Raw genomic sequence first — 27,188 nt, forward strand, 5'->3', positions numbered from 1 at the left:
GCCCACTCCTAGGGAGAGTAGCAACAGTACTGAATTTCCTCCATTTGTGGACTATTTCTCTTACTATGGACTCAGGTCTTAAGAAATGCCTTTGTAGCCTTTTTCAGATTCATGCATCTCTACAATTCTCTTCTAATGTCCTCTGAAACATCATCTACAGCTTGCCCCAGTCCAACCAGATATACACTACGATCAAGACAACACACCAGTGCTTCTACTTCCTCAGAAGACTAAGGAAATTCAGTGTGTCCCAAATGAGGCTCACCGATTTTTACAGATGCACCATAGAAAGCATCTTCTGCAGATGCATTGTTTTAAATGGCAACTGTTCTGTCCAAGTCCACAAGAGATTGCAGAGTTGTGAACACTGCTCGATCTATTACAAAAATCAGCCTCCCCTCCATGGAATCTGTCTACACTTCTCATGCCTCAGAAAAGCAGCCAACATAATCGAAGACCCCACCCACAGCAGACAATCTCTCTTCCCCCTTCAGGTAGAAAATACAAAAACCTGAAATAATGCCCAGCAGATGCAAGGACAGCTTGTATCCCTCTGTAATGAAATGAGTGAACAGACCTCTTGTGTGATAAAGATATCCTCACAATCTACCTTGTCCTTCCCTCCTTGCATCTTAAAGTATTGTCTCCTTACCCAGTGTTTTCTCTGGAACTCTTATAATCCCTTTATATTCTTCATTCCATTCTTGATGTTCTCTTTACTGTCTCAATGTAATGATGTTTTGATATGATCTGTATGAATGCCCTGCAAAACAAGGTTTATCACTGTGTCTGCACAGATGTAGGGAAAGGATTTAATTGGGGGAGGGGAATTATGACGCTATTAGGCAGGAATTGGGGAGCATAAATCACAGAAACGTGGAGGTTTTTTTTAGGGAACATTTGCAGGGGGTTCTGGATAGGATGGTCCCATTGAGGTAGGGACAGGATGGTAGGGTGAAGGAACTATGGTTGACGTGATATGGAACATAAGAGGAAGAGAGAAGCTTACTTAAGATTTCGAAAGCAAGGGTCAGGCAGGTAGCTAGGTAGGAGATGTAGAACGGACTTAGGAGAGCTACAAAGGGCTATGAGAAGGTCTTGGTGACAATAAAGGTCTTTATGAAGGCCATAAAGCAGCGAGGAAGCCGTAAAACAATGACGAGCGCTATTTCAAAGGCAGTTTGCAAGCAGTTTATAGAAGGGACATTGCTAGGGCGCATGTGCGTGACATCGGACGTGACGCCACTAATGGCATCAGTGGTACCGTTCGGTTCTCACACGAGTTCGGCGGTGGTTTGGAGCTAAGCGTCGGGCCGCGGGTTTAATCCAGATCACGGTGCAGTCCCCGACGGGGTGAGAAGAGGTAAGGGTCCCGGAATCATCGCGAGTCCCCCGGTGAGGATAAACTCTCCCCACTCCCCATCCCATAACGCCTGCTCTGCGACTCTCCGCCCAGAGCCGCCAGCGGGCCTGGAATATTCATGCGTATCTGTCGGGTAGAGCGGTTCCTTGTCTGCATGGAATTGTGGGGAACTGGGCGGCCATTGTTCCTGCAGCCCCGCATGAGTATACCGGTGGTGAGATTTCTAGACTGCTCCATACCCAAATCTGGGCATCCAGCGACCGAACCTGGAACTCAGACCGGATAAAGAACAACTGAGTTACATTCCTAGTAAATAAAAAAAATCTAGTTTTTCTCCTCATAAAATCAGGGCAGAATAAAACAGAATTAATATAGATGTAGTGTATATACAGTAGTTGAGTTGTATTTGGGTAAAAAGGGCCTTCCTCTGTGCTGTATCTCTATGACTCCAGCAAAGATTTATGACTAGAGAATGATGATTGATACTTTTTAGATTTGTTGGTGTTGTAATTAGCAAGATAGAAAAGGGTGGATATAGCGTATTTGCACATTGAGAAGAACTTTGAAAGATACTACACAAAGTTATGAAAGAACATTAGGGCAGCTTGATAGTGTCGTGGTCAGAGTAACACTATTACAGCACTAGTGATCTGAATTTGAATCAGATTTGATATCACGGGCATATGTCATCAAATTTGTTAACCTTACAGCAGCAGTACAATGAAATACGTGATAAATAAATATAGAGAAAAACTTATTTTAGGAGTGTGTGCGTATATAGTGTGTATATGTATGTGTATGTATACACAGGATTCCCCCACCATCCGCTCCTATGAAACGGTTTGTAAGCTGAAATGTCGTAAAGTGAAGAAACAATTACGATTTATTTATAAGGGAAAATTTTGTGAGCGTTCGCAGACCCAAAAATAACCTACCAAATCCTGCCAAATAACACATAAAACCTAAAATAACAGTAACATATAGTAAAAGCAGGAATGATATGATAAATACACAGTCTATATAAAGTAGAAATACTTTTCCACAATCATTGCCGGCACTGTTCTCTGAAGCGAAAATCTCATGCAAGCGCTGTCGGCAGAAAACCTCACGCAAGCGCTGTTGGCAAAAACACTCTCTCCAATAGCCTTTCAGCTATGAAGCTGCCAAATCATACCAAGTAACACATAAAAATACACAGCCTATATAAAGTAGAAATAATGTATGTACAGTGTAGTATCACTTACTGGAATTGGGAAGACAGCACCGAGCACACTGATGATGGTGTGTTAGACTGAGTCGTCGGAGTTTGGGTGGTGCAGTGGCCCCCACCCTCCGGGCAGCGACCCGATACTAATCCGCGAAGCATGCAGGGGTACAGTGGTAGCTGGGAGGCACACAGCACATCTTTAAGAAAAAATCCAAAATAAACATGCTAGTTAATTAGGTGCTGCCCGACACGTAATTTATTAGCATGTTTATTTCAGCTGTTTTCTTAAAGATGTGCTGTGTGCCTCCCAGCTACTGCTGTACTCCTGCATGCGTCACGGGTCGGTATCTGTATGTGGCCTGCGGGTTGGGATGGTGGGACACTGGGTTGCATCTCATCGTCGCCTGTTTCCATTAGAGCAGGCAGCTCATCTTCTCCTATGACTGCCCGCCTCGATGTCGAAGGTCGAGGTTCGTCGTCTGCTGTGGCTGATGTGGAAGGCTTGCTTGACTGCTGAGCCTCATGCATTTTTCTATCATACAGTTCTTTGTAAGGACTCAAACCATCCTGCAAATATCTCCTAAACCAACATACCCTTTCAAAATTAAAGTCGTACTTTATCATTGCAGCAAAAATCTAACGCAGTTGTTTCATGTTCATTTTGGTACTGCATTTGGTTTCGATTGTTATTCTTTCCTCTTCCAATTGCATCAGCTCTTCATCTATCAGTTCTTGGTCATGAGATACCAAAACCTCTTCAACATCACCTTCGTCAGCTTCCACAAGCCAACTTCACGGTGTCCTTACTTCGTTCACCATGATCAAAACGCTTAATTATATCTAGTTTTACGTTAAGTGTAACACCCTTACGAGCTCTTTCAGGCTTTTCCGATACCTTAGAACTCATCTTGCAAACGGCTGCTCACAGGCTGGTGTTTAAGCAATGCCGTTCCGAATCTGGGGGAGAGCGGCTACTCGGGGCACGTGCTGCCTTTTATCGTGCTCTGATTTTTTATCATGCTCTGATTTTTTTCGTAACAGTGAAAACACCTTCTGTTAGCGAATACAGGGAACTAATGTAGGTCTTTAATAACAGTGAGGTTTTGTAAAGCAAACGTTCGAAAAGCGGGGGACACCTGTATTATAAGTAGTTGTGTTGGTGCGTGGCCAAGTGGTTAAGGCGTTCGTCTGGTGACCTGAAGGCCACTAGTTCGAGCCTTGGCTGAGGCAGCATATGGTGCCTTGAGCAAGGCACTTAACCCCACATTGCTCTGTGACGACACTGGTGCCAAGCTGTTTGGGTCCTAATGCCCTTCCCTTGGACAACTTTGGTGTCGTGGAGAGGGGAGACTTGCAGCATGGGCAACTGCTGGTCTTCCATACAACCTTGCCCAGGCCTGCGCCCTGGAAACCTTCCAGGGCGCAAATCCATGGTCTCACGAGACTAACGGATGCCTATATAAATAGTTAAGTTAAGATAAGTAGTGCAAAATAACAGAAATAAAAAAGTAGTGAGGTAGTGTTCAAGGGTTCAATGACCATTTAGAAATCGGATGGCGGAGGTGAAGAAGCTGTTCCTGAACTGCTGAGTGTGTGTCTACAAGTTTCTGTACCTCCTTCCCAACGGTAACAGCAAACAGGGCATGTCTTGGGAATGCTTAATGATGGACAAGTGCCATCCTAAGGTTTCGCTCCTTGAAGATGTCTTGGATACTATGGAGGTTGGTACCCATGATGGAGCTGACTAATTTTACAAGTTTCTGCAAGCTATTTTGATCTTGTGCAGTCACCCCCGCCCCACCCCATAGCAGACAGGGATGCAACCAGTCAAAATCCTCTCAACAGTGCTTTTGTAGGGGTTTTTGAGTGTTTTAGTTGACAAACCAAATCTCCTCAAACTCCAAATGAAATATAGCCACCGTCTTGCCTTCTTTATAGCTCCATCGATATGTTGCATCCAGGTTAGGTCCTTGGAGATATTGACACCCAGGAACTTGAAACTCCTCACTCTCTCCACTTCTGATCCCTCTGTGAGGGTTGGCTTATGTTCCCTCATCCTACCCTTCCTGAAGTCCACAATCATCTGTTTAGTCTTGCTGACGTTGAGTGCAAGGTTGTTTCTGTAACACCACTCAACTAACTGGTATATCTCGCTCCTGTATGCCCTTTCATCACCATCTGAAATTCTGCCAACAATGGCTGTATCATCAGCAAATTTATAGATGCTTTTTGAGCTATGCCTACTCACATGGTGAGTATAGAGAGAGTAGAGCAGTGGGCTAAGTACACACCCTTGTGGTGTATCAGTGTTAATTGTCAGTGAGGTGGATATGTTATTTCCAATCCGCACAGATTGTGGTCTTCCGGTTAGGAAGTGGAGGATCCAGTTGCAGAGGGAGGTACAGAGGCCCAGGTTCTGTAGCTTTGCGATCAGACCTGTAGGAATGATGCTGTTAATTGCTGAGCCCTGGTCAATAAACAGCATCCTGGCATAGGTATTGCATTATCCAGGTGATCTAAGCCTCCTGGAGACTCACTGAGATTGTGTCTGCTGTAGACTTATTGCGGCGAAAGGAAAACTGCAGTGGGTCCAGGTCCTTGCTGAGCTAGGAGTTCAGTCTAGTCATGACCAACCTCTGAAAGCATTTCATCACCGTAGATGTGGCTGCCACTGGACAATAGTCATTAAGCCCCCTCATGCTGCTCTTCTTGGGCACTACTATGATTGTTAGCCTTTTGAAGTGGGTGGGAGCTTCCAGCTGTGGCAATGAGGGATGGAAATTGTCTTTAAATACTGCCGCCAGTTGGTTTGCACAGATTTCCAGAGCCTTACCAGGTACTCCTGCTGCATTGTGAAGGTTCACCCTCTTGGAAGACAGCCTGACGTCGGCCTCCAAGACAGAGATCAGAGGGTTGTCAGATGCTGCAGGGATCCTCATGTCTGTGGTTGTATTCTCCCTTTCAAAGCGAGCATAAAAGGCATTGAGCTCATCTGGTAGTGAAATTTTTCTGCTGTTTTGCTTTGTTAGGAAATAATGTCCTGCAAACCCTGCCAGAGTTGATGTGCATCTGATGTCACCTCCAACCTCCCCTGGAATTGTTTCTTGGCTCTTGAAATAGCCTCCTGCAAGTTATACCTGGTTTTCTTGTACAGACCTGGTTCACCAGACTCAAATGTCACAGATTTAGCCCTGAGTAGACTATGAACCTCCTGGTTCATCCACGGCTTTTGGTTTGGGAATGTACGGTAAGTATTTGTAAGCACACACTCATCCACATAGGTCTTAATGAAGTCAGTGACAACTGCAGTATACTCATCCAGGCTCTCGAAGATAATCCCTGAACACAGTCCAGTCCTGTAAGCACTACTGTGCCTCTCTAGTCCATACCTCACGACTGCCTATACTCAGGGAGAAGGAGTACAGCCAGGTGATCGAATTACCAAAGTGTGGACGTGGAATAGCATGGTAGGCACTCTTGAACTTAGTGTAACAGTGGTCCAGTGTGTTGTTTCCTCTGGTACTACAGGTGATTTGTTGATAAATATTTAATGATTTTATCAAGCTGGCCTGGTTAAAAGCCCCCAGAATGATGATGAAGGCTTCAGGGTGCGCTGTTTTGTGCATGTTGATCCCATTGCTCAGATCATCTAGAGCTTGTTTGATATTGGTGTGAGGTAGAACGTACACCGCTACCAATATGATTGGTGAAATCTCCCATGGAGGTAAAATGACCGGCACTTAATTGTGAGATATCCCCGGTCAGGTGAGCAATATTGGGACGTCACCAACACGTTAGTACACCACAAGGAGTTGATCACGAGGCATGCACCTCCTCCTCTGCTTTTGAGAGACTTGATCATCCTATCTTGACAATGTGTTGTGAACTCGTCTTTTCGAATCACTGCATCTGGCATGGAAGGGGTTAACCAAAGTTCCATAAAACAAAGGATGCTTGTGTTCCTAATGTCCCTCTGATACCACACCCCAGCTGTACCAGAGGCTGTACGTTTGCCAGCAAGATAGTTGGTATTGGGGGTTGAAAATCTTTTTTTTAATGCACCACCAGACCATCATGATGAGCCCTCATTTGCCAGCGCCCTCTTAAAGGGACAGTGTGCTGGCCACGGTCCGATCTAGATCAATCACATTAGAACTTCATCAGTGACTGCACACATCATAGATACAGTTATAGCTCTCAGCCGTAGCAGTCTAAAACAAGAAGATTTGCTGTTTGCCATCGTTTTCAATGAGAGCTGCCGTTAGGGTCGTCTGTGGTGTTGGCACCCTGGAACTGGTATTGGTAATGGGTTCAATTCCTGCCACTGTCTGTAGGAGGTTGTAGGTTTCCCCCATGGCCACGTGGGTTTCCCCCGTCACCACGTAGGTTTCCTTTGGATGCTTCAGTTTCCAAACAGTTTAGAAGATTAATTGGTCACCGGGGTGTAATTGGGCAGCACAGATTCGGTGGGCCGGAAGGGCTTGTTAATCTGCTGTATCTCTAAAAGAAAATCAAACAAAAATTTCAAGGGGCTGGCGATAGTACACTGGTGTGAATTAAGGATTGTGTAATATAAATGGATGGAAAGATGAGGGATAAACTGTTTACTCCCAGGTTAGGAAGCTGTAAGGATTGATGCAGACGTTCACAAGCCATGATCAGTGATCTGGGGCCCAGTGTCTTGTATCCATATTCACTGACGGTGCAGAACTGGATGATGGTGTGTGTGAGAACAAGAAGTTCAAGTGTCATTCAACCATACAGCCATGAGTAGCCATACAGTCTGAATATAGCCAAATGAGACAGTGTTCCTCTGGGAGCGAGGTGCAAAACATACAACCACACTCACACACAGTACACAGCACAGACAGTATAGCAAGAGAAATGTACTGTTAGCAAAAAATTGTTATGTAAAAATATAGCCCAAGTCCCCGAGCATCATGACCTGTAGATTGATGGTGCATGGATGTTGGCCTGGAGCCATGTTTCTGCAAGATCAAGCCCGCAGCAGTTTCTGATATCACACAGTGCAGCCGCAGACAAATGCAATCCAGCTTGTCTTCCACCGAGCGAACACTAGAGAGCAGCACTGATGGGAGAGGACGGTCTGCGATTCAGTCAGAATCCAGCGGCACTCAGCCATCTCTGGTGGCTGCAGGTTGCTGCCCCGTTGCATGAATGACGACTGGTCTGCGCACTACAAATAAGGTTACCGGGCTCCCTGCCGTCGGTCTCGCCAATGGACCGGTGAATCGGACTTACAGTATTCTACATTACCAATGTCCAACAGGATCTCATGATCACAACAAAAACATCCGAGACAATTGCCCGCCGACCATTGGATCGCGCGGCACACACCGCCGCTGATGCCGGCTGCAACACGGTGCACAATAAGCCCAGCTCCATGGCTACCGAGCAGCTGGCTAGTGGGGCAGACCTGCGGTAACCAACATTGTCTTGCACTCATGAGAAGTAAAGGAGGTAAAACCAACCCCAGAGAGTGCGTGGCCATCCAATGGGAAACCCCTACTACCTTACCAGAAATACCCTCCGTCTTCCTGTGCAGAGATGGGATACGTATGGGTGAGACTGGCTCTCCGTTTTATCCAACGATGACAGTGGAACCTGTGCCAGAGGGGTTTTTTTTAAAGTGGAAAATACGTTGCACTGGGACAGTTTCATTCTTGGACTCCAACTCTAAGTCTGGGTCCAGCGGTACGAGAAGTCATCACAACTGGGGTCTTCCTTGGTCGCAATGAATGACCGTGACTTCCATGCCTTGTCGTGCCCTCGTGTTGCAGAACTGCCTTCCGGACTGTTGGATCTCTCTGTTGATCTCATCTGCATAGTCCGCTGGAGCTGTCCTTGCCTGCTAGGACAAGCATGTCCCTATCTCACCGTGGCATGAGGCTCACCAGCTATCGTCATCTACTTTAGCTGGCCTGTCAGATTGGTGTATTGGTGAGTAGCACTGTCGCATGCAAACAGCTACTTGGAGCCACAAGTGAGAGCTGAGTGTCCAGTGCAGTGGGGACCAGAGGTGAGTGAGCTGCCCTGAAATGCTCACAACAAACCCCTTTCACCAGAGGTGCTACCCCTGGAGGGTGGGAATAGGGCAAATGAAAAATCACATGGAGAAGTCTATGACTCTGGCTTTAATGAACTCATTCATTTCAGTGAAATAAGTAGAACAGTAGATTACTTTTTAAATGACTACAGATTCAGAGTGAGGGTGTTCAGAAAGACCTGGGAGCTTTGTACATGAGTCTCTGAAAGGGAATGTACAGGTACAGCTGATAAAGTGTAAGCGAATGGGTGATTTTCAGATCCCTGTAAACAATGGATTCGGTACTGACTATGTCTGTGACTGCAGTGTGTTTGAATAATGTCTCACAGCTGCTTTCTTTGGAGCAAGATAGGGTTAGGGTTCGTCCAGATCCACATAAGATGTCTCTGGGCTTTTCACAAACTTCTGATTTTGACAAAAAGCAGTACCTGATGGAAATTAGACAGAACATTCCTTTCTTAATTAAAGCACAATTTTGATGTATGTTCTTTTCTTTGTAATTAAGTTGTGGCTCCAACAAACCAGGTAGGACATTAACACGAGGAATTCTGCAGATGCTGGAAATTCAAGCAACACACACCAAAGTTGCTGGTGAACGCAACAGGCCAGGCAGCATCTATAGGAAGAGGTACAGTCGACATTTCGGGCCACGACCCTTCGTCAGGACTAACTGAAGGAAGAGCTAGTAAGAGATTTGAGAGGGGGAGGGGGAGATACAAAATGATAGGAGAAGACAGGAGGGAGAGGGATGGAGCCAAGAGCTGGACAGGTGATTGGCAAAAGGGATATGAGAGGATGAGAGAAAGGTAGGACATTCCTTTCTTTAATTAAGGTGGCTGGAGTGTCTATCAAACTGATTGTTCTCTGTATCAATAATCCATTGACTTGGCCGGAATGGTTATCAAACTGATTGTTCTTTTATATCGGTGGCCTTATAACTTCTAACAATTCTGACATCAGGCAGTGAACTTGTTGCACCGCCGAGGAGAGAAAAGGTCTCTCCCTGATGTTGGGTCCAAGTTCACTCGCTGGCTGAGCTTGAAGAAATAAATGGTTGAAAAGATAAGTAACAATCTTTTTGTGCTGTCGTTATTTGATACAGCAAATTTACGTTTACACAGCGAGCAGGTAACATACACTCAGTGGCCACTGAGTGTACGTTCACGGTCTTCTGCTACTGTAGTACATCCACTTCAAAGTGCAATGTGTTGTGTATTCAGAGATGCTCTTCTGCACACCACCATTGTAACGTGTGATTATTTGAGTTACTGTCACCTTCCAGTCAGCTTGAATCAGTCTGGCCATTCTCCTGTGACCTCACTCATCAACAAGGCATCTCACCCACAGATCTGTTGCTCATTGGATTCTTCACACCATTCTGTGGGTGGTGGGTGCCCTTAATGATGGATGGCAACTTTTTCAAGCACCACCTTTTGAAGATGTCCTCGATGATGGGAAGGCTGGTGCCTTTGATGGAGCTGGCTGAGTTTACAACATCCTGAAGTTTTTCTCCAATCCTGTGCAGTGGCCCCTCCATTACCAGATGGTTATGCAACTAGTTAGAGTGTTCTCCACGGTGTATCTATAGAAGTTTTCTAGAGGGTTTGCTGACATACCAAATCTGCTCAGTCCCAATGAAATATAGCCACTTACCATCACATCCTTGCTTTTCTGCTACCATAGCATAGCCAGCGGTGGTGTTGGGTGCCTCATTCTTGCCTGTGAACAGGTAGAGGGGCCAGACCTCACTGCACCAAGTTGCACCAATGCCCTCGCCATCTTGGTGCATGCCACTGAAGCACTGCAGTTCCATTACGATGTTTGGGACTTGAGCTGGAGATCAGTACCTCATGTCTGGCCAATAATTTTGTTTCTCTAATGATTAACAGATTACTTGTTCATCATCAGGCTGGTTTCCGTGTTGGAATTTGTAGTGCAGAAGTCCACTTCCTCGGCTCTCTTAACGGCCCAAAGGTCCTTTGATATCACTCGTGAATACAGTGGATTCCTGTTAGTTGGGCCATTGGTTGATAGGGGCAGCTGCTTATTTGGAACAACTCTGAAAGAATAAAAAATAATTGAGAAAATAGTCAGGATTCCCTTCATTTATTTGGGACAATATGCTGTTTAATTGGGACAGGAGACTGTTGCTGATCAGTCTCTAATTTGCTTCGGTCATGTGCACTTGTGTGGCCCTTAGTCACTACACCGCACTTACAGCAACAAGTTTTTAAATAGTGTAGTTGCATACGTGTATCTTCAAAAAGCAGTGATTTCAAATTAAATAATTTCACTACTTCAACAAGTTAGGAACTATGAAACATTGAAGGTATGAATAATCGTCTTGAATGTTGCAATGAAAGTTAAGATTTGGAGAATGTACAGTAATTGTTGAAAGTATTGTATGAAGACCATCCATTCTCTGCACTGGGTGTCTGTGCTCAGTTTGTTCATTTACAGTTAAATCGAAAGAACACGGCATTGTCCACCAGATGAATTCTTCTGTTGATAACTATTAGGAACTAATATACAGTTTTGTAGTACTGTAGTAGCTTTGGTAGTGTTCTACATTTCATTTACATACATAATTTGTTACTCAGTAAAATAGTAGTTTGTCATTGTTCACTCCTTTTTAACTATTTCCATGAAATCTCGGCTAATTTGGGCAGCCGCTTATTTGGAGCAAAATATACTGGTCCCAATTAACTGGAATCCACAGTCTATTCAATGACTCCACTCCATTGCGATCTCGACAGAGAGTTTCAAAAGTTTGTGTCAGGGATTTCTAATCTTTATGCAGTGATCTGTGATCTGAATGGGAACTAATTGACCTCTCTGCCCAGTCTTGTGCTCAAGTCTCTGGAACTGGACACAAGCCCCTGATCCTGACCTAGAGGCAGGAAAATCCTAGAGCACTACAGCATGGTAACAGGCCCTTCAGCCCATCTAGTATATGGCAGCTGCCATTCACCCCTATCTGAACCATAGTCCTCCCTACCCCTCTCATCAATGTACCTATCCAAAGTTCTCTTTAATGTCACAATTACAGTGTCGTAGTTAGAGAGCTACCAACTGAATCACAGCCCACCCAGGAGATTAAAGTGATCAGTTCTGAGTCACTACCCTGTACTTATTGATGATTTTTGTAACTTTTTACAGGACATCAAAGGTGGAGGAATTGCGACTGGGTATCTCAGACGGAATATCACATCAGGTCTACACCCCACTCAGCTCCCCAGCACCTGAATATCATCGGCCTGTGAATGTGGAAGGAGAGATGCTGGTTTGTTTCACTTCAGACCCTAGGCAGTGAGGGCTGTTTCAGGCCACCGAGCGTGACACAGCTGGGGAGACGATGTCCTCAGCGGCGATGAGAGAAACTGCTAAAGTGAGGTCAGGAACCAGTTGCCGAAAAACCATGTAACTTCTTCCAGCCTGTGAAGGAGCGGGCAGTGATCACTCCAGTGCAGATTGGGAAAGGAACACCCACTGCAACGAGAGACCGTGTGTGACATGCTGGGGGAGGTGAGCTCACCTGATCTGTGACTGGGAACGTGTTCACCACATCCTTGTTTCTGCACCAGGAAACATTCCTTCTTTTGACTGAGATAAACTTGATCCATTTCCCTGAGAATATTCAAAAGTTCTTTCCACCTATTTCCATTTGAGGAAAGTAATTAATTCGGTCATCTTTTTACTGACTGATCACTGAGGTCCTGGGGAAACATTGTCACCCTGCTTCAGGTGCATGAATGGACTCATTCAGTCATCCGACCTGATGAGACGCCAGCAAGTTCACACTGGGGAGAAGCCCTTCACCAACTCTGCATGCAGGAAAGGCTTCATTCCCTCAGCCCACTTGGCAATACACCAGCGAGTTCATACTGGGGACAGGCCATTCTCCTGCTCTCGTTTTGGGAGGGGGTTCCTTTGGTCATCTGACTTCCTTGCATGTCCAGCCCCGGGAAAGGTTGAAGTGACCCGGTGACCTGATGAGCCATCAGCCATTTACCGCTGAGGAGAGGGCGTTCACCTGCTCCCACTGCGGGAAGGCTTTCAAGCATTCCTTCAGCCTGCAGAGTCACCAGCGCGTCCACACCGGGGAGCGGCCGTTCATCTGCCCTGAATGCGGGAAGGGGTTCACTCAGTCATCCAGCCTTCAGACACACCAACGAATCCACACCGGGGAGCAGCCTTTCTGCTGCCGTCAGTGTGGCAAGAGGTTCACTCAGTCCTCTCAGCTCCTGATACACCAGCGAATTCACACCGGGGAACGGCCGTTCATCTGCTCTGAGTGTGGCAAGGGGTTCACTCAGTCGTCTAACCTTCAGACTCACCAACGAATTCACACCGGGGAGCAGCCTTTCTGCTGCCATCAGTGTGGCAAGAGATTCACTCAGTCGTCCCAGCTACTGATACACCAGAGAGTCCACACCGGGGAGAGGCCGTTCATCTGCTCCGAGTGTGGGAAGGGATTCACTCGGTCGTCTGACCTTCAGAGGCACCAACGAATTCACAATGGAGAGCAGCCATTCGTCTGTCGTCGGTGTGGCAAGGGATTTGCTAAGTCATCCAGCCTACTGACACACCAGCAGGTTCACACCAGGGAGAGGACATTCACCTGCTCTGAGTGTGGGAAGGGATTCGCTCAGTCATCCAGCTTACAGATACACCAGCAAATTCACACTCAGAAGAGACTGTTCACCTGCTCCGAGTGTGGGAAGGAGTTCACCCAGTCATCCAAGTTGCTGGCTCACCAGCGGGTTCACACTGGGGAGAGGCCGTTCACCTGCTCAGAGTGTGGGAAGGGGTACACTCGGTCATCTGGCCTTCTGACACACCAGCGAATTCACACTGCGGAGAGGCCCTTCACCTGCGCCGAGTGCGGGAAGGGGTTCACTCGGTCGTGCGACCTTCAGATGCACCAACGAATTCACACCAGGGAGAGGCCCTTTACTTGTTCCGAGTGCGGGAAGGGGTTCACGCGATCGTTCGAGCTTCTGATGCACCAGCGGACTCACACCGGAGAGAGGCCCTTCACCTGCTCCGAGTGCGGCAAGAGTTTCACCCGGTCGACTGAGCTCCTGAGGCACCAGCGAGTTCACACCGGGGAGAAGCCGTTCACCTGCCCCGAATGTGGGAAGAACTTCGCTTGGTCATCTCACCTTTGGAGACATCGACGAGCTCACGGTGAAGGGTAAGTTTAAATGTGTGGTGCGTAGGTGGGGCATTTAAACAGGGCAGCTTCTGACACAGCGGTGAGTTCACAAGTGACTGCAGGAACTGATTCTGCAGTTATTGCTGCTGTTGATCACATCCAGGTTTGGACCCTGGTTACTGGGCACGTTTGGGTTGTTTCCCCTGGAACTGCAGGTACATTATAATAAATAAATTAGTTATAAAGAAATCTGTTCTGTGTGAAGAAGTTTTGAGCGGATGCAGACAAGCTGAAGGGACGGGAAAGAGCATGTGCTTGTGCACACACAGACTCACCCTCCTTGAATCCTGAGTTATGCATGACATGGTCTTTCTGGTGGGCACACAAGTACCGGATCATCACGAGGTAGCTTGTAAGGTCAAGAGTCCTTCTTATCATACTAGAGAATCATTTAATAGTCTTAATACAGCAAGGTAGAAGCTGTCCTTGAGCCTCGTGGTACAGCTGCAAGAAAAAGTTTTTGTACCCTTTCAATGACCTGGTTTTCTGCACTAATTACTCATAAAATGTGGTCTGATCGTCTTCTATGACGAATAATAGACAAACACAATCCGTCTAAACTAATACACACAAATAATTGTACTTCTCATCAATACCGAGTACACCATTTCAACAATCAGAGTCTGGATTTAAAGATGAGTGTGAACCTCAAGGGTAATGCTTTCGACAAAAGCCATTTGGAGTCAGCTGTCCCAAAAATGAGATCAGATTGGAGGTGTGGGTTGTAGAGGTCCCTGCCTGATTTATTTTTTTTTAAGAGAGACCCACAAAGTCAGGTTACTGACAAGAGTCTGCTCTTCTCAAGAAAGATCTTTTTTATGTGCACCATGCCTCGATCAAAACAACTTTCAGAGGACGTTTAGAAGAAGAATTGTAGAGATGCATGAAGCTGAAAAGGGCTACAAAACCACTGCTTAAGACCTGAGTCTGTAGTAAGAGAAATTGTCCACAAATGGAGGAAATTCAGTACTGTTGCTACTCTCCCTAGGAGTGGGCGTCCTACAAAGATCATGCCAAGTGCACAGTGTGCCATGTTGAAAGAGGTGAAAAAGACCTGTAGAAATCTCTAGAACTTGCTCTAGTCTTTGTTCAGGTAGCCACTATCAGAAAAACACTGAACAAGAATGGTGTTCATGGAGGAAACCACTGCTCTCCAAAAAAAAAAGATATTGTTGCACATCTCAAGTTTTCAAAAGACCACCTTGATGTTGTGCGATGCATCTGGGACATCATTCTCAGGACAGATTAGACAAAAGTCGAACTTTTTGGAAGAAATACACACTGCTATGCTTGGAGGAACACCAACACCAAAACCTCATTCCAACTGTGAAGCATAGTGGAAGGAGCATCACGGTTTGGGGCTGCTTTGTTGCCTCAGGGCCTGGACAGCTTGCAATTGTTGAGGAAACAATGAATTCAAAATTGTATCAAGACATTTTACAGGAGAGTGTCAGGGTAGCAGACTGTCACCTGAAGCTGAATAGAAGTTGCATGATGAAACAAGAAAATGATGCGACACAAGAGTAAATCATCAAAAGAATGGTTTAAAAAGAAGAACATTTGTATCTTGCAATGGCCACGTCAGAATCCAGACCTTAACCCAATTGAGATGCTGTGGCATGGCTGAAGAGGGCTGTTCATGCAAAGTATCCCAGAGATATTGATGAACTGAAACAGGTTTGTATGGAAGATTGGTCTAAAATTCTTCCTTGCTGTTGTGCAAGTTTAATCAGCAGCTACAGGAAACATTTGATGAAGGTTCTATCAGTTATTAAGTACAAGGGTTCACATACTTTTTCCAGCCTGGACTGTGAATGATTAATCAATGTGTTCAATAAAAACACGAAAAGTACAATTGCTTGTGTGTTATTCATTTAGCCAGATTGTGTTTTTCTACTCTTGTGACTGAGATGAAGATCTGATCACATTTTATGAGTAATTAATGTAGAAAACTAGGTAATTGCAAAGGGTTCACAAACATTTTCTTGCAACTGTATGTGGTCTCAGTCTTTTGTATCTTCTGCCCAGTGGGAGAGGGGAGAAGAGAGAATGTCCACCCAAAACATTGATGTCTCCATTTCTCTGCACAGATGCTGCCTGACCTGCTGAGTTCCTCCAGCTCCTTTGTGTGTTGCTTCAGATTTCCAGCATCCCCAGACTCTTGTGTCTTGACTCCTAGTATTTGAGGATTTCACCCCAGGGAAAACACTCAAACTACCCTATGAATGGCTTTCAAAATTTTATATACACTCAGTATAAAGTTTTCCTCGACTTAATAAAGTGACCACTTTATTATGTTTGTTGTCTTCTGCTGCTGTAGCCCATCCACTTCAAGAATCGATGTGTTGTGCATTCAGAGATGCTCTTCTGCACACCACTGTTGTAATGTGTGATTATTTGAGTTACTGTCGCCTTCCTGTCAGTTTCAACCAGTCTAGCCAGCCTCCTCTGTCCTCTATCGTTTTTTCACTCACAGAACAGCCAGTCACTGGATTTTTTTTTTTAAATTTCTTGCACATTCTCTGTAAACTCTTGAGACTGTTGTATGTGAAAATCACAGGAGACCAGCAGTTCCTGAGATACTCAAACAATCCTATCCAGCACCAGCAATCATTTTACAGTCAAAGACACTTAGATCACATTTCTTCCCCATTCTGATATTTGGTCTGAATAACAACTGAATCCCTTGACCATGTCTGCATGCTTTAATGATTTTTTAGTTCCTGCTTTTATGCATTGAGTTCCTGCCATATGATTATATATTTGCATTAATGAGCAGGTGTACTTAATAAAATGGCCACTGAATGCATCTCCTAAAATTTGTTGTTTTGGAGCAGCAGTTCAGTGCAAGACATAAAATTGCTCTTAGAAAAGAAATAGAGTGGAAAAGAGGGGCAGTGAGGTAGTGTTCATGGGCTCATCTTTGTATTTTATTTTTCTTCTCCCTTCTCCTGCTCTAAACCTGTTTCGCAGGGTGCTAGCAACAAGAGGAAGATTGATCCAAACCAGGCGCCAAGATCAGCCAGAGTCACTCAGCCCAGCAAGGTCAGAACACCAGCAACCTTTGGACGTGGGAGTGAACAGCATCATTCACAGCGGGGAGAAACTGTTCTCAGGTTCCGAGTGTGGAGAAGGCTTCAGCCAAGCATCTGGACTGTCGAGATCGCAGAGCCACTACCCCAAGGAGAAACGATGGAAATGTGGGGAATGTGGCAAGGCGTTCTATTACCCGTCTCATCTGGAAATTCATCGGCGCAGTCACACCGGGGAAAGGCCCTTCACCTGCCCTGTATGTGGGAAGGCATATTCCAATTCATCTACCCTGTCTAGACACCAGCATGTTCACTCCATGGAGAAACTGTCTGCCTGCTCAGTGTGGGAAGGGATGCATTCAGCTTGACATGTTAATGGTACATCGCCTAGTTCACGCTGCTGAGAAGCTGCTTGACTGTCTCGTGTGTGAGTAAGGATTCACTAGGTCTGACAAGCTAATTACACACTATTGAGACCTTCCCCTTCACAATGGGAAGGGTTTCACTCAGTTACAGAGGATTATGTCAAACCAGCAAATTGATACTGGAGAGAGGGTGTTCACCTACTCCAAGTGGGGGGAGAGATTCACTCAGTCAGTTAGTCTGTGGAATCACCAGTGAGTCCACAAGTGACTGTAGGAGCTGGATTCCACTATAATTGCTCCAAAGGATTATATCCAGGACTGGACCGGGGATTCTTTCCCAGCCTGGCATCTTTCTGATGATGATTTTTAATGTCCCTTACCAGTGCCCAATAAATTTTATTGGTCTTAAGCACATTGTGTTTTGTCTAATTAATACACGTATTAGACTCTTCAGAAGTTAGATATTTGACAGAAGATATCTGTAACGCTCAGCTATATTGGCTCGTATATGTCGAGGAGAAATCCCGCCCAGCACCTGCCACTGAATCGATTGTTGCACCACTGCCGCCGGACTCAATCCCAATCATCAATCATCAGCCGGCACACCCAGTGCGTTTTACCAAGTACACTTTATAGATATTACTGTCTATGAAATTAATATAAATTCCATACAGAAAAGGAAGTAATGGAAAAAAAAGGAGCCGGACATATCAAATCCCAAGTTCTTCGTGCACAATCGTTGGAGCTCAATCAATTCCTGCCAACCACCCGGATCCTGTCGACCCACGGCTCGGGACCACCCAAAGTGATTGACCAGAGCCTTTCCGCACATCCGCCGTCGCTCCTCCGACTCCCCCCCGCCAAAAACCCCATTCCCAGTCATATCAGACAGCATTATCATCCGGAAAAAAGGACACATGAACACCCACTGGCTAGTAGCACCCTGCTATCTGTATTAACCCAAGCAAATGTCTAGCTAGAGACTTCCTCAGCATTTAACATACCAAAGAAGCATTCCCCAGTATAACATAAGAGAGAAGCCATTTTACTTAGCCTACGCAGTAACATAAGAGACGAAACCCCCCTATATATCATTGACATTTTTGTGGTTTTTATTGATAGGCAAAATCTGTGGTACTAATGTGAGTTTTGGGCCAATAAGCCAGGCGTTTCCGGAGCAGGTTGGTGGAACATTTCCGCGTAGTACAATTATGAAAGGTCCCCAGTCATTTTGCACTCCAGCCACTGCACCCTGAGCCCCCAGTATCCCAACCTGATCTGTCAAGGACCGTGTGGTGGCTGCCCATGCATCAGCCTCCCCAAGTTAAACAGTTACGCACCGGTGTTCTTCATTACATTCTTCATTCTACCCTGACTTCCATCCAAATAATTATGGAATTTATCAAATCAAGTCAAGTGGAATTATCATTCAAGCCATATATAGATACAGCTGAACCAGACAGCGTTTATCTGTGGCTAAGTTGCAAAAGAGCAAGCAAACTTCAAAATAATAAGTAATATTCAAAATAGCGAGCAAAGAGGCATATTCACTCGAAAAGATGGTCTGGGCGGGAAACATTGACAGTTTACTCTTTTCCATAGATGCTGCCTGGCCTGCTGAGCTCCTCCAGCATTTTGTGTGTGTTGCTTTGGGTTTCCAGCATCTGCCAGATTTTCTCGTATTTGTGAGAATTCCCAAGCCCCTTTGCACCTCTGAATTCCGAATGTGCTGTTTGTTCAGAAAATATGGAAACTATAATGCCGGAAAACATTAAAGTGTCAAGTATCCAAATGTCTGTGCTGAATGGCTGGGCAGGCTGTACCAGTAAAAAACAATATTGGACTGAGTGAGATTGGAGGAGGCTGGGGTGGAGGAGAAACAGTAACAGGGACCACCTAGGCTGAATACTCTCTCCCATGCACCGTGTGTGTATTGCAGAGGCTTTAAGGAACCCAGACTCATTTTAAAACAAAACTGATTTGTCACAGATCAGGAATATTAAACCCAACACCCAATTTAGGGGTACCTAACATGCACAGAAAGAAATCTTAGTTGTACCTAGTGATAAACAAGAGACTCTGCAGATGCTGGAAATTCCGAGCAACTCAAACAAAATCCTGGAGGAACTCAGCAGGTCAGGCAGCATCTGTGGAGAGGAATACAGTCCTTTTGGGCAGAGGATGCTTTTTATGATACATCAGTAAAATCTGGTGAGGTTCATTTGGGACACACTGAATTTCCTCAACATTCTGAGAAGTAGAAGCACTGGTGTGTTGTCTTGATCGTACTGTACATGTGGCTGGACTGTGACAAGCTGTAGATTATGTTTACAGCTAGGAACTTGAAACTGCCAATTGTCTCCACCTCAGCATCATTGACCCATCCATGAGTGTGCGCTCCTTCCCACTTCCTGACGTCAATGACTGGCTCTTTAGTTTTGCTGACATTCGGGGACTGGGACTATCCAAGGTGTGTGTGTGTGTGTGTGTGTGTGTGTGTGTGTGTGTGTGTGTGTGTGTACAAAACACATGGGGCTCTCCAACTGATCCAAAGATTGTCAGGGGCAGAGGGCATGTGTCATACTGTGGAGATTTGGATTTTTGCCCCAAAACTATTATTAAAAAGACTATTATAATAAAACTATTATTAATTGTGGGACATTATCATGAGATTTGGAGGTGCCACAGTTCCCGTAGACCCCTTTTCAGTAATCCATAAAAGATGAGTCACTACAAAAACTGCAGGCTTTCGTCAACCAGAGCCTGAGAAGGATCCGAACCATCAAATGGACTAATAAGGTAACCAGTCAGACACTGGGAAAAAGATTCTGTAGAAGTGAAATGTTTTCAAAAATAATGAAATGAAAAGTTTCTAATTATCAAAAAATTATTATAAAGAACAGTAAACAGTAAAAAAACTCAAATCAATATTTGGTGTGATCTCCCTTTGCGTTTAAAACTGCATCAATTCTGTTAGGTATACCATTGTATACCTAAGTTTTATAAGAAAATCTGCTGGTAGGTTCTTCCCAACATCTTGGAGAATTTGCCATGGTTCTTCTGCAGAATTTGGCTGTCTCGTTTGCATCTGTCTCGCCAGGTAATCCTAGACAGCCTCGAAGATATTAAGATCAGGGCTCTATGGAGGATATATCTACCACGACTGGTCTACCATTCACTCCACCAACACCATTGTCAAATTTGCTGACGATACCACCCTAATAGGTGTCATATCAGACTGTGATGAGACAACTAATAGGGAGAGGAGGTACAGAATTTGACAGAATGGTGGTGTCATAATAACCTGGACTTGACCATCACAAAAACCAAGGAGCTGATAGTAGACTTCAGGAAATCAAAGCGCGTCGAGCACTCTGCTCTGCACATATACGGGAAAGAGGTGGAGAGAGTAGAGAGTTTCAAGTTTCTCGGCTGACCTCACCTGGACTGCCCATATCTCTTATCAGGTGGGGAAGGCCCAACAGAGGCGCTACTTCCTAAGGAAGCTAAAGCACGCTCTCCTCCCTCATCACCTGCTGATCAACTTCTATTGGACAACTATAGAGAGCCTCCTGACGTATTGCTGTGCAGTGTGGTTTGCCAGCTGCACAGAACAGAACAGGAAGGACTAGCAGCGAGTGGTGAGGGTAGCAGAGCAGGTTATTGGCACAACATTACCCTCCCTCAGAGACATTTATACTGGCAGACTTCAAAAGAAGCCTACTTGTATTTCAAAGGATCCCACTCATCCTGGACATAACCTGCTTTCCCCTCTACCTTCTAGGAAGAGATACAGAGCATTAAGGACGAAAACAAAGAGACTCCTTAACAGCTTCTACCCACAAGCAGTGAAATGTATAACACCCCCTTCCCTTCTCCTGCCCCCCCCTAAGACGGCGGCAGCTAAATGCATCACACTTCCAGGAGTGGCAGGTGTGTAATAGTCCTACCCCCCCCCCCCCATCCATATATTATTAATTTTGGACTGCACTCCTGAGGTTTTAGAGTTTATTTTATGTATATATTCTTTGTCATTGTGCAAAACGTTGAACTGCTAAACTGTGTTTCATTGCTCCACAACAATGACAATAAAGATATTCTAATTAATTAATTAATTAATTACCTGTTGCAGAATTTGTTGTTCTTCTTGCTGAAGATATTTCTTTATGACTTTAGCCATGTGTTTGGGGTCATTGTCCTGTGCAGAATAAACTTGGGACCTATCTGACGTGTCCTTGATGGCATTGTGTGATAGATGAGAATCTGCTTGTACTTCTCAGCATTGAGGATTCTATTAACTCTGACCAGATCACCAACCCCATTTGCAGAAATACAGCCCCAAAATGGCAGGGAATCGCCACCGTGCCTCGCTGTTGGCTGCAGACACTCATTCATATAGTGCTCTTCAGTTCTTCTAAAGTGCCTCCTGTTTGAGCAAAAAAAAACAAATTTTTACTCATCAGTCCAGAGCACTTGCTGCCAATGTTGGCCACCCCAGAGCTTATGCTTTTGTGTGTAGCTTTCAACTTTGGAGGAATGGCTTTTTTTGGCAGCAGCTCTTCCTTGAAAACCATTCCTGTTAAGACATCTCCAGATTATAGAGAGTTGTACCTGGGTTCCAGTGGTTTCTGTAAGGCCAGAGCTGATAACAGCATTGGACTTCTTCCAATTTGGAAGGGACATCATTTTGATGTATCTCTCATCTGCATCACTCAGTTTTCATGGCTAGCCATTGCATTTCTGGTGCCCAACCCTGCCTGTTTCCTTGTGCTTCTTCAGAAGAGTTTGGACAGCGAGTCTTGATACTCCTGTCTACCATGAAATTTCTGCTTGGGAGAGACCTTGCTGATGCAGGATGACCACCTTGTGTCTCACTCTTGCCAAGGTGTAAGAATTAATGATTTGAAAGTTAAATTGTCACATCTGCCACATCCTCACCTTTTAGTCTGGTTGTCCTTCACCCAGTTTGATTCCTTCTACACACGTTTCTTTTTCTGTTTCAGTTAATCTGTTTAGTTCATTTATCTCATTAAGTCATTGATCATTAGCACCTGTAAGTTATCTTTGTTTAATCATGCACTGTGCCTATTACAGGCCAAACTGCTTCAGAGAAGTTAGCATTGAACTAACTTTTGAGCACTTTTCAATTTGACGTCAACAGAATATGTTATCAAGTTTTTAGTTGAAAAGTTGCCTGTTACTTAGTGTGTTATTTCTTTAACAAAATACATAAAAATCTCTGTAACATGTAATTTTTTTGAAAAATGGAAGTTTGGAAATCTAAAATTTGCTCTTTTCTACTGACACACTAATGCAGAAGACAAAAAATAAACATCTAAAACAAATTTTATATAAAAAATCTAGGATGCCTAAGACTTTTGCACAGTACCATACATCACATAAAATTATATTAACAGATGAAAAAGTTTTCTGTAGGCATACAAATTGACATAAAGTGCATATACAACATATATGTTATATATGTATATAACTATTACTGTTACTGGCGCTGTCATTCAGGGTGTTCAGAATTCTTACGGTCTGGGGGACAAAGTTGTTACCCAGCCAAAACGTCCTTGTTTTTACATTGCAGAACCTTTTGCCTGACAGTCGGAGGTCAAAGAGATTGTGGGATGGATGGTAGGGGTCCTTGAAAATCAGAACCAAAATCAGGTTTAATATTACTAGCAAATGTCGTGACATTTGTTGTTTTGCAGCAGCAGTACATTGCAATAAATAGTAATAAAAACTAAAAATTATAATAAGTTTATCTAAAATATAAATTACATAAGTAGTGCAAAAAGCGAGAGGTAGTGTTCATGGGTTCATTGTCTATTCAGTAATCTGATTGCAGAGGAGAAGAAGCTGTTCCTGAAATGTTGAGTCTGTGTCTTCAGGCTTATATACCTCCTTCCAGATGGTAGCAATGAGAAGGGGGCAAGTCATGGGTGATGGGGGTCCTTAATGATGGATGCCATCTTTTTGAGGCATTACTTCTATGGAGGCTAGTACCCAAGATGGAGCTGACTAATTTTACAACTCTCTGCAACTTGCTTCACTCCTGTTCAATAGTTCCCCCCCAGCATACCAGACAGTGATGCAACCAGTTACAATGGACTCCACAGTACATCTGTAGAAATCTGCAAGTGTCTTTGGTGACATACCAAATCTCCTCAAATTCCTTTTTAGTAATTTACCCCCCAAAAACTCATGACACATGTGAGTGATGATAAACCTGATTCTGATATGGGTCTCTATTTTGAACGGAGTGGAAATGGGACAGTGAGAAGGGAATCATGATTGGGAAAAGGGAAAGGGAGAGAGGAAGGAGCGGGAAGCACCAGAGATATTATACATTCTGTAATTATCAATAAACCAATAGCTTGGAATCAAATGACCTTTCCTGGTGTCTCAGGGCTGGGTGTATCTACACCCCTGGCACTCCTTCTCTGCCACCTGTCCCTCACCCCTCCCACGGCACTCCACACTCACCATTCCCAACATCCTCTGCTCCTGTCAGATTTACAAACTTGCTCTCCACTCCACATTGACAAATACAATACTGTGCAAAAATCTTAGGCACCCTAGCTATATGTATGTGCCTGACGTATATACTGTATATTCAGGATGTGTGACCTCAAGAAGGCAAGATCCATCATCAAAAGAAACCAGGTTCTTCTCCTATCAGATTCCTTCTTCTTCGGTCCTGTACCTCTTCCACCTATCACCTCCTAGCTACTTACTTCATCCACCCTCCTCCAACCCACCTTCAACCTCACCTGGTTAAACCTGTCATGTGCCAGCTTGTATTCCCTCCCCTCCCTCCACCTTCTTGTTCTGGCTTCTGCCCTCTTCCTTTCCAGTCCAGATGAACATCGACTGCTTATTCCCCTTCATAGATGCTGCCTGACCTGCTGAGTTCCGCTAACATTTTGTGTGCGTCGCTTAAGATATCCAGCAGCTGTAGAAACTCTTGTGTTTATCATCTTTCCTGCGCTCCTGGCCTGGCTTCTTCCCCTTTCCTTTTCAGTCCTGATAAAGGGTCTCAGCCTGAAACGTCACTGGTTCACTTCCCTTGAGAGATGCTGCTTGGCCTGCTGAGTTCCTCCACCATTTTGTGGGTAGATTTCCAACATCTGCTATCTGTCATGTCCCTAGCCGACACATTGGTGCCCATGTTGCCGAGCCCAGTCAGCGTTCTCACCTCACCATGTGACTTAGGCTGCTTTGTGACATCGATCCAGGCTGCTCTGTCAATGAGCTTGTTTGTGATATCACCGGGAGCTGGTGTGTGCATGTAATATGTGCGTGTTTGTGTGTGTGTGTGTGTATATGTGTGTGTGCGTGTTTGTGTGTGTAGTTGTGCCCCTGTGTGCGTACCTGGTCCACACCAACATCCCTTCCCTCTGAATGCCCTGCTGAAATCTGTATCTGTCTGTGTGTCCCACCCCCCCACCACCCCCACCACAGGGAGATGAGGGAATGGTCTCGATGTGTGACTGTCCCCTCCCCACTGTAGAGAGGTGGAGGGGCCACAGAAGGGGGCAGTCAGAGGGGTAAAACATACGAGCCCAAGTACCAAGGGGGCTGCCAGTTGTGACTATCCTGTGCACCACACCGATATCAGGGTGAAGACCCTCCTTGTCCTTCAGGCTAACTGGTCCATACTGACCAAGCTGCCGACCTAAACTCATCCAGTTTACTAGCATTTGGCCCACAACCCTCTAAACTAGTGTTTCGTAAAGTGGGCAATATTACCACTCCTGGAAGCAGTGGGGGTTTTGAAGGGGGCAATAAAGATAAAGGGGGTTGTGGGAGGGTGTTGCTCGGAGCGAAGGATTATGGGTTTCATTTATGAAATTAATTACTTATCATAAACATCATTCTGAATGCCATAATTGATTACAATAATCAAGTAATCACCACCTCTTGCTAACTCACCATTCTCTTAGACTTTGCTTAAAGCACATTATAATTCTTTAACAACAATGTGACACTTCTGTATTTGGCATACCATGAGAAATCTGGACTGGAAAAATCCTGTTACTTCTGGGTCCGGCACAAGTAATAATGGGATATAAAGAAATGGCAGATGAACTAAAGAAGTACTTTACATCAGTCTTCACTGTGCAACGCACTAGCCGTATACCAGAAATTTGAGGTGGCAGGGGGCAAAAGTGTGTGAAGTTACCTTACTAGAGAGAAGGTACTTGGGAAACAAAGCTCTGAAGGTAGATAAGTCACCTAGGCCAGATTGACTACACCCCAGGGTTCTGAAGAAGGTAACTGAAGGCCATTAGTAGTGATCTTTCAAGAATCACTAGATTCTGGAATGATTCCAGAGAAATGGAAAATTGCAAATGTCACTCCACACTTTAAGAAGAGAGGGAGGCAGAAGAAAGAAAATTATAAGTTATTTAGTCCGGGAAGATGTTGGAGTCTGTTATTAAGGATGAGGTGTTGAGTACTTGGAGGCACATGATAAAACAGGCCAACATCAGTGTGGTTTCTATAAGAGAAAACCTTGCCTGATAAATCTGTTGGAATTCCCTGAGGAAATAACAGGCAGGTGTGACGAAAGAGAGTTACAAAAAGTACACATAGACTAAGATGTTAACTGTCCTGTGCTGGCACCAGTGGGATCAACAGTTGATCTACCACCTGTCTTCAGGAGAAAGAGAGATAAGGAAGACAATGAGGCAGCACTTGGAAATGTTAATGAAGAGACGGGAGAGTTTAACAGAAGGAGACACGGTCTGAGAGCTGTCAAGATCGGCTTCTTTTTGAACCCTGAACTGTTTGAAGTGATGGACAGGCGATACCCCGGCAGGGGGATAAAAAGGGACAGGTTTGCTAAGGCAGGACACACACGACACCCGAGGTAACAAGACCCTGGAAGCGGTGCGTCTCTCACAAGTCGGTGGGAAGTTTTGGAAGGCCGGTTGCAGGACCAAGCCATAGATGCACAGGGTGGAAAGGTACGATCGGCGGGAACCTGGTGTGTGTCCGCCCTTGCCTGGGTGCCAGGTTCACTGCAGAGGAACGATCGTATCTGAAACGGAGGGGTCACAGTCGATGACCTCAGAAGACATTACAAAGGGCTCGCCCGAAAGCTGACGGTGAGGAATATCGAAGGTCTGTTTGGAATCCGATTCGAATATTCATTCATTCTCATTCATATTTTCTTTTTTTCTCTCTCTCTCTCTCTCTCTCTCTCTCTCTCTCTCTCCCCCACACCCACACACACACACACACACACACACACACACACACACACACACAGCGACGGCGATTACTGCGAACTGAACTAAACTGAACCCCGTCACTTTGAAACTGGTCATTTACCCCTAGACGACGATAGAGCTTGATTGATCCTATTATCCTAGTTCTGTGTACATGTGTATTTATTCAATGCTAATCTGTTGCATTTATATCCTTACTATTAGAGTACTGTGTTGCTTATTTCTTTAATAAAACTTTCTTAGTTCCAGTAATCCAGACTCCAACTGAGTGATCCATTTCTGCCGGTTTGGCAACCCAGTTATGGGGTACATAACACAGGTTAGACCAAAGAGTCAGTAGATGTTGGTTACTTGACAACAGAAGGCCTTTAACAAGGTGCTGGACATGAAGCTGCTCAACAAGTCAAGAGCCTATGATATTACAGGAGAGATACTTGCATGGATAGTAGATTGGCTGTCTGGCAGGAGGCAAAGAGCGGGAATAAAGGGGCCCTTTCCTGGTTGTCTGCTGGTGACTAGTGGTTATCCACAGCAGTTAGTATTGGGTCCACTACTGTTCATGTTATATGTTAATCGTCCGGATGACAGAATTGGTGACTTTGTGGCCAAGTTTGTAGATAGTACGAAGATGAGCATTGGGGTAGGTAGCGTTGAGGAAGCAGGGAGCCTGAAAAAGAATTAGACAGATTAGAGG

The 27,188-nt window shown here is 44.9% G+C and overlaps 1 protein-coding gene across 1 annotated transcript; it reads left to right on the forward strand.

The window, feature by feature from the left end:
• Positions 1 to 1,243: 1,243 nt before the first annotated feature.
• LOC140203997 (uncharacterized) lies at positions 1,244 to 18,698 on the forward strand. The gene is made up of 3 exons (XM_072270217.1): positions 1,244 to 1,363; positions 11,797 to 13,834; positions 16,829 to 18,698. The coding sequence occupies exons 2-3, from the start codon at positions 12,630 to 12,632 to the stop codon at positions 17,253 to 17,255; spliced, it is 1,632 nt and encodes a 543-aa protein (XP_072126318.1). The 5' UTR covers positions 1,244 to 1,363; positions 11,797 to 12,629; the 3' UTR covers positions 17,256 to 18,698.
• Positions 18,699 to 27,188: the final 8,490 nt, after the last annotated feature.

The sequence above is a fragment of the Mobula birostris genome, chromosome 10, assembly GCF_030028105.1.
Source record: "Mobula birostris isolate sMobBir1 chromosome 10, sMobBir1.hap1, whole genome shotgun sequence".
NCBI lineage: Eukaryota > Metazoa > Chordata > Chondrichthyes > Myliobatiformes > Myliobatidae > Mobula > Mobula birostris.

Coding starts and splice junctions, on each gene's coding strand:
- LOC140203997 (XM_072270217.1), top strand. CDS start 12,630: ATGAGCCATCAGCCATTTACCGCTGAGGAGAGGGCGTTCACCTGCTCC. Junction 13,835..16,828: donor CGACGAGCTCACGGTGAAGG/GTAAGTTTAAAT, acceptor CCTGTTTCGCAG/GGTGCTAGCAACAAGAGGAA.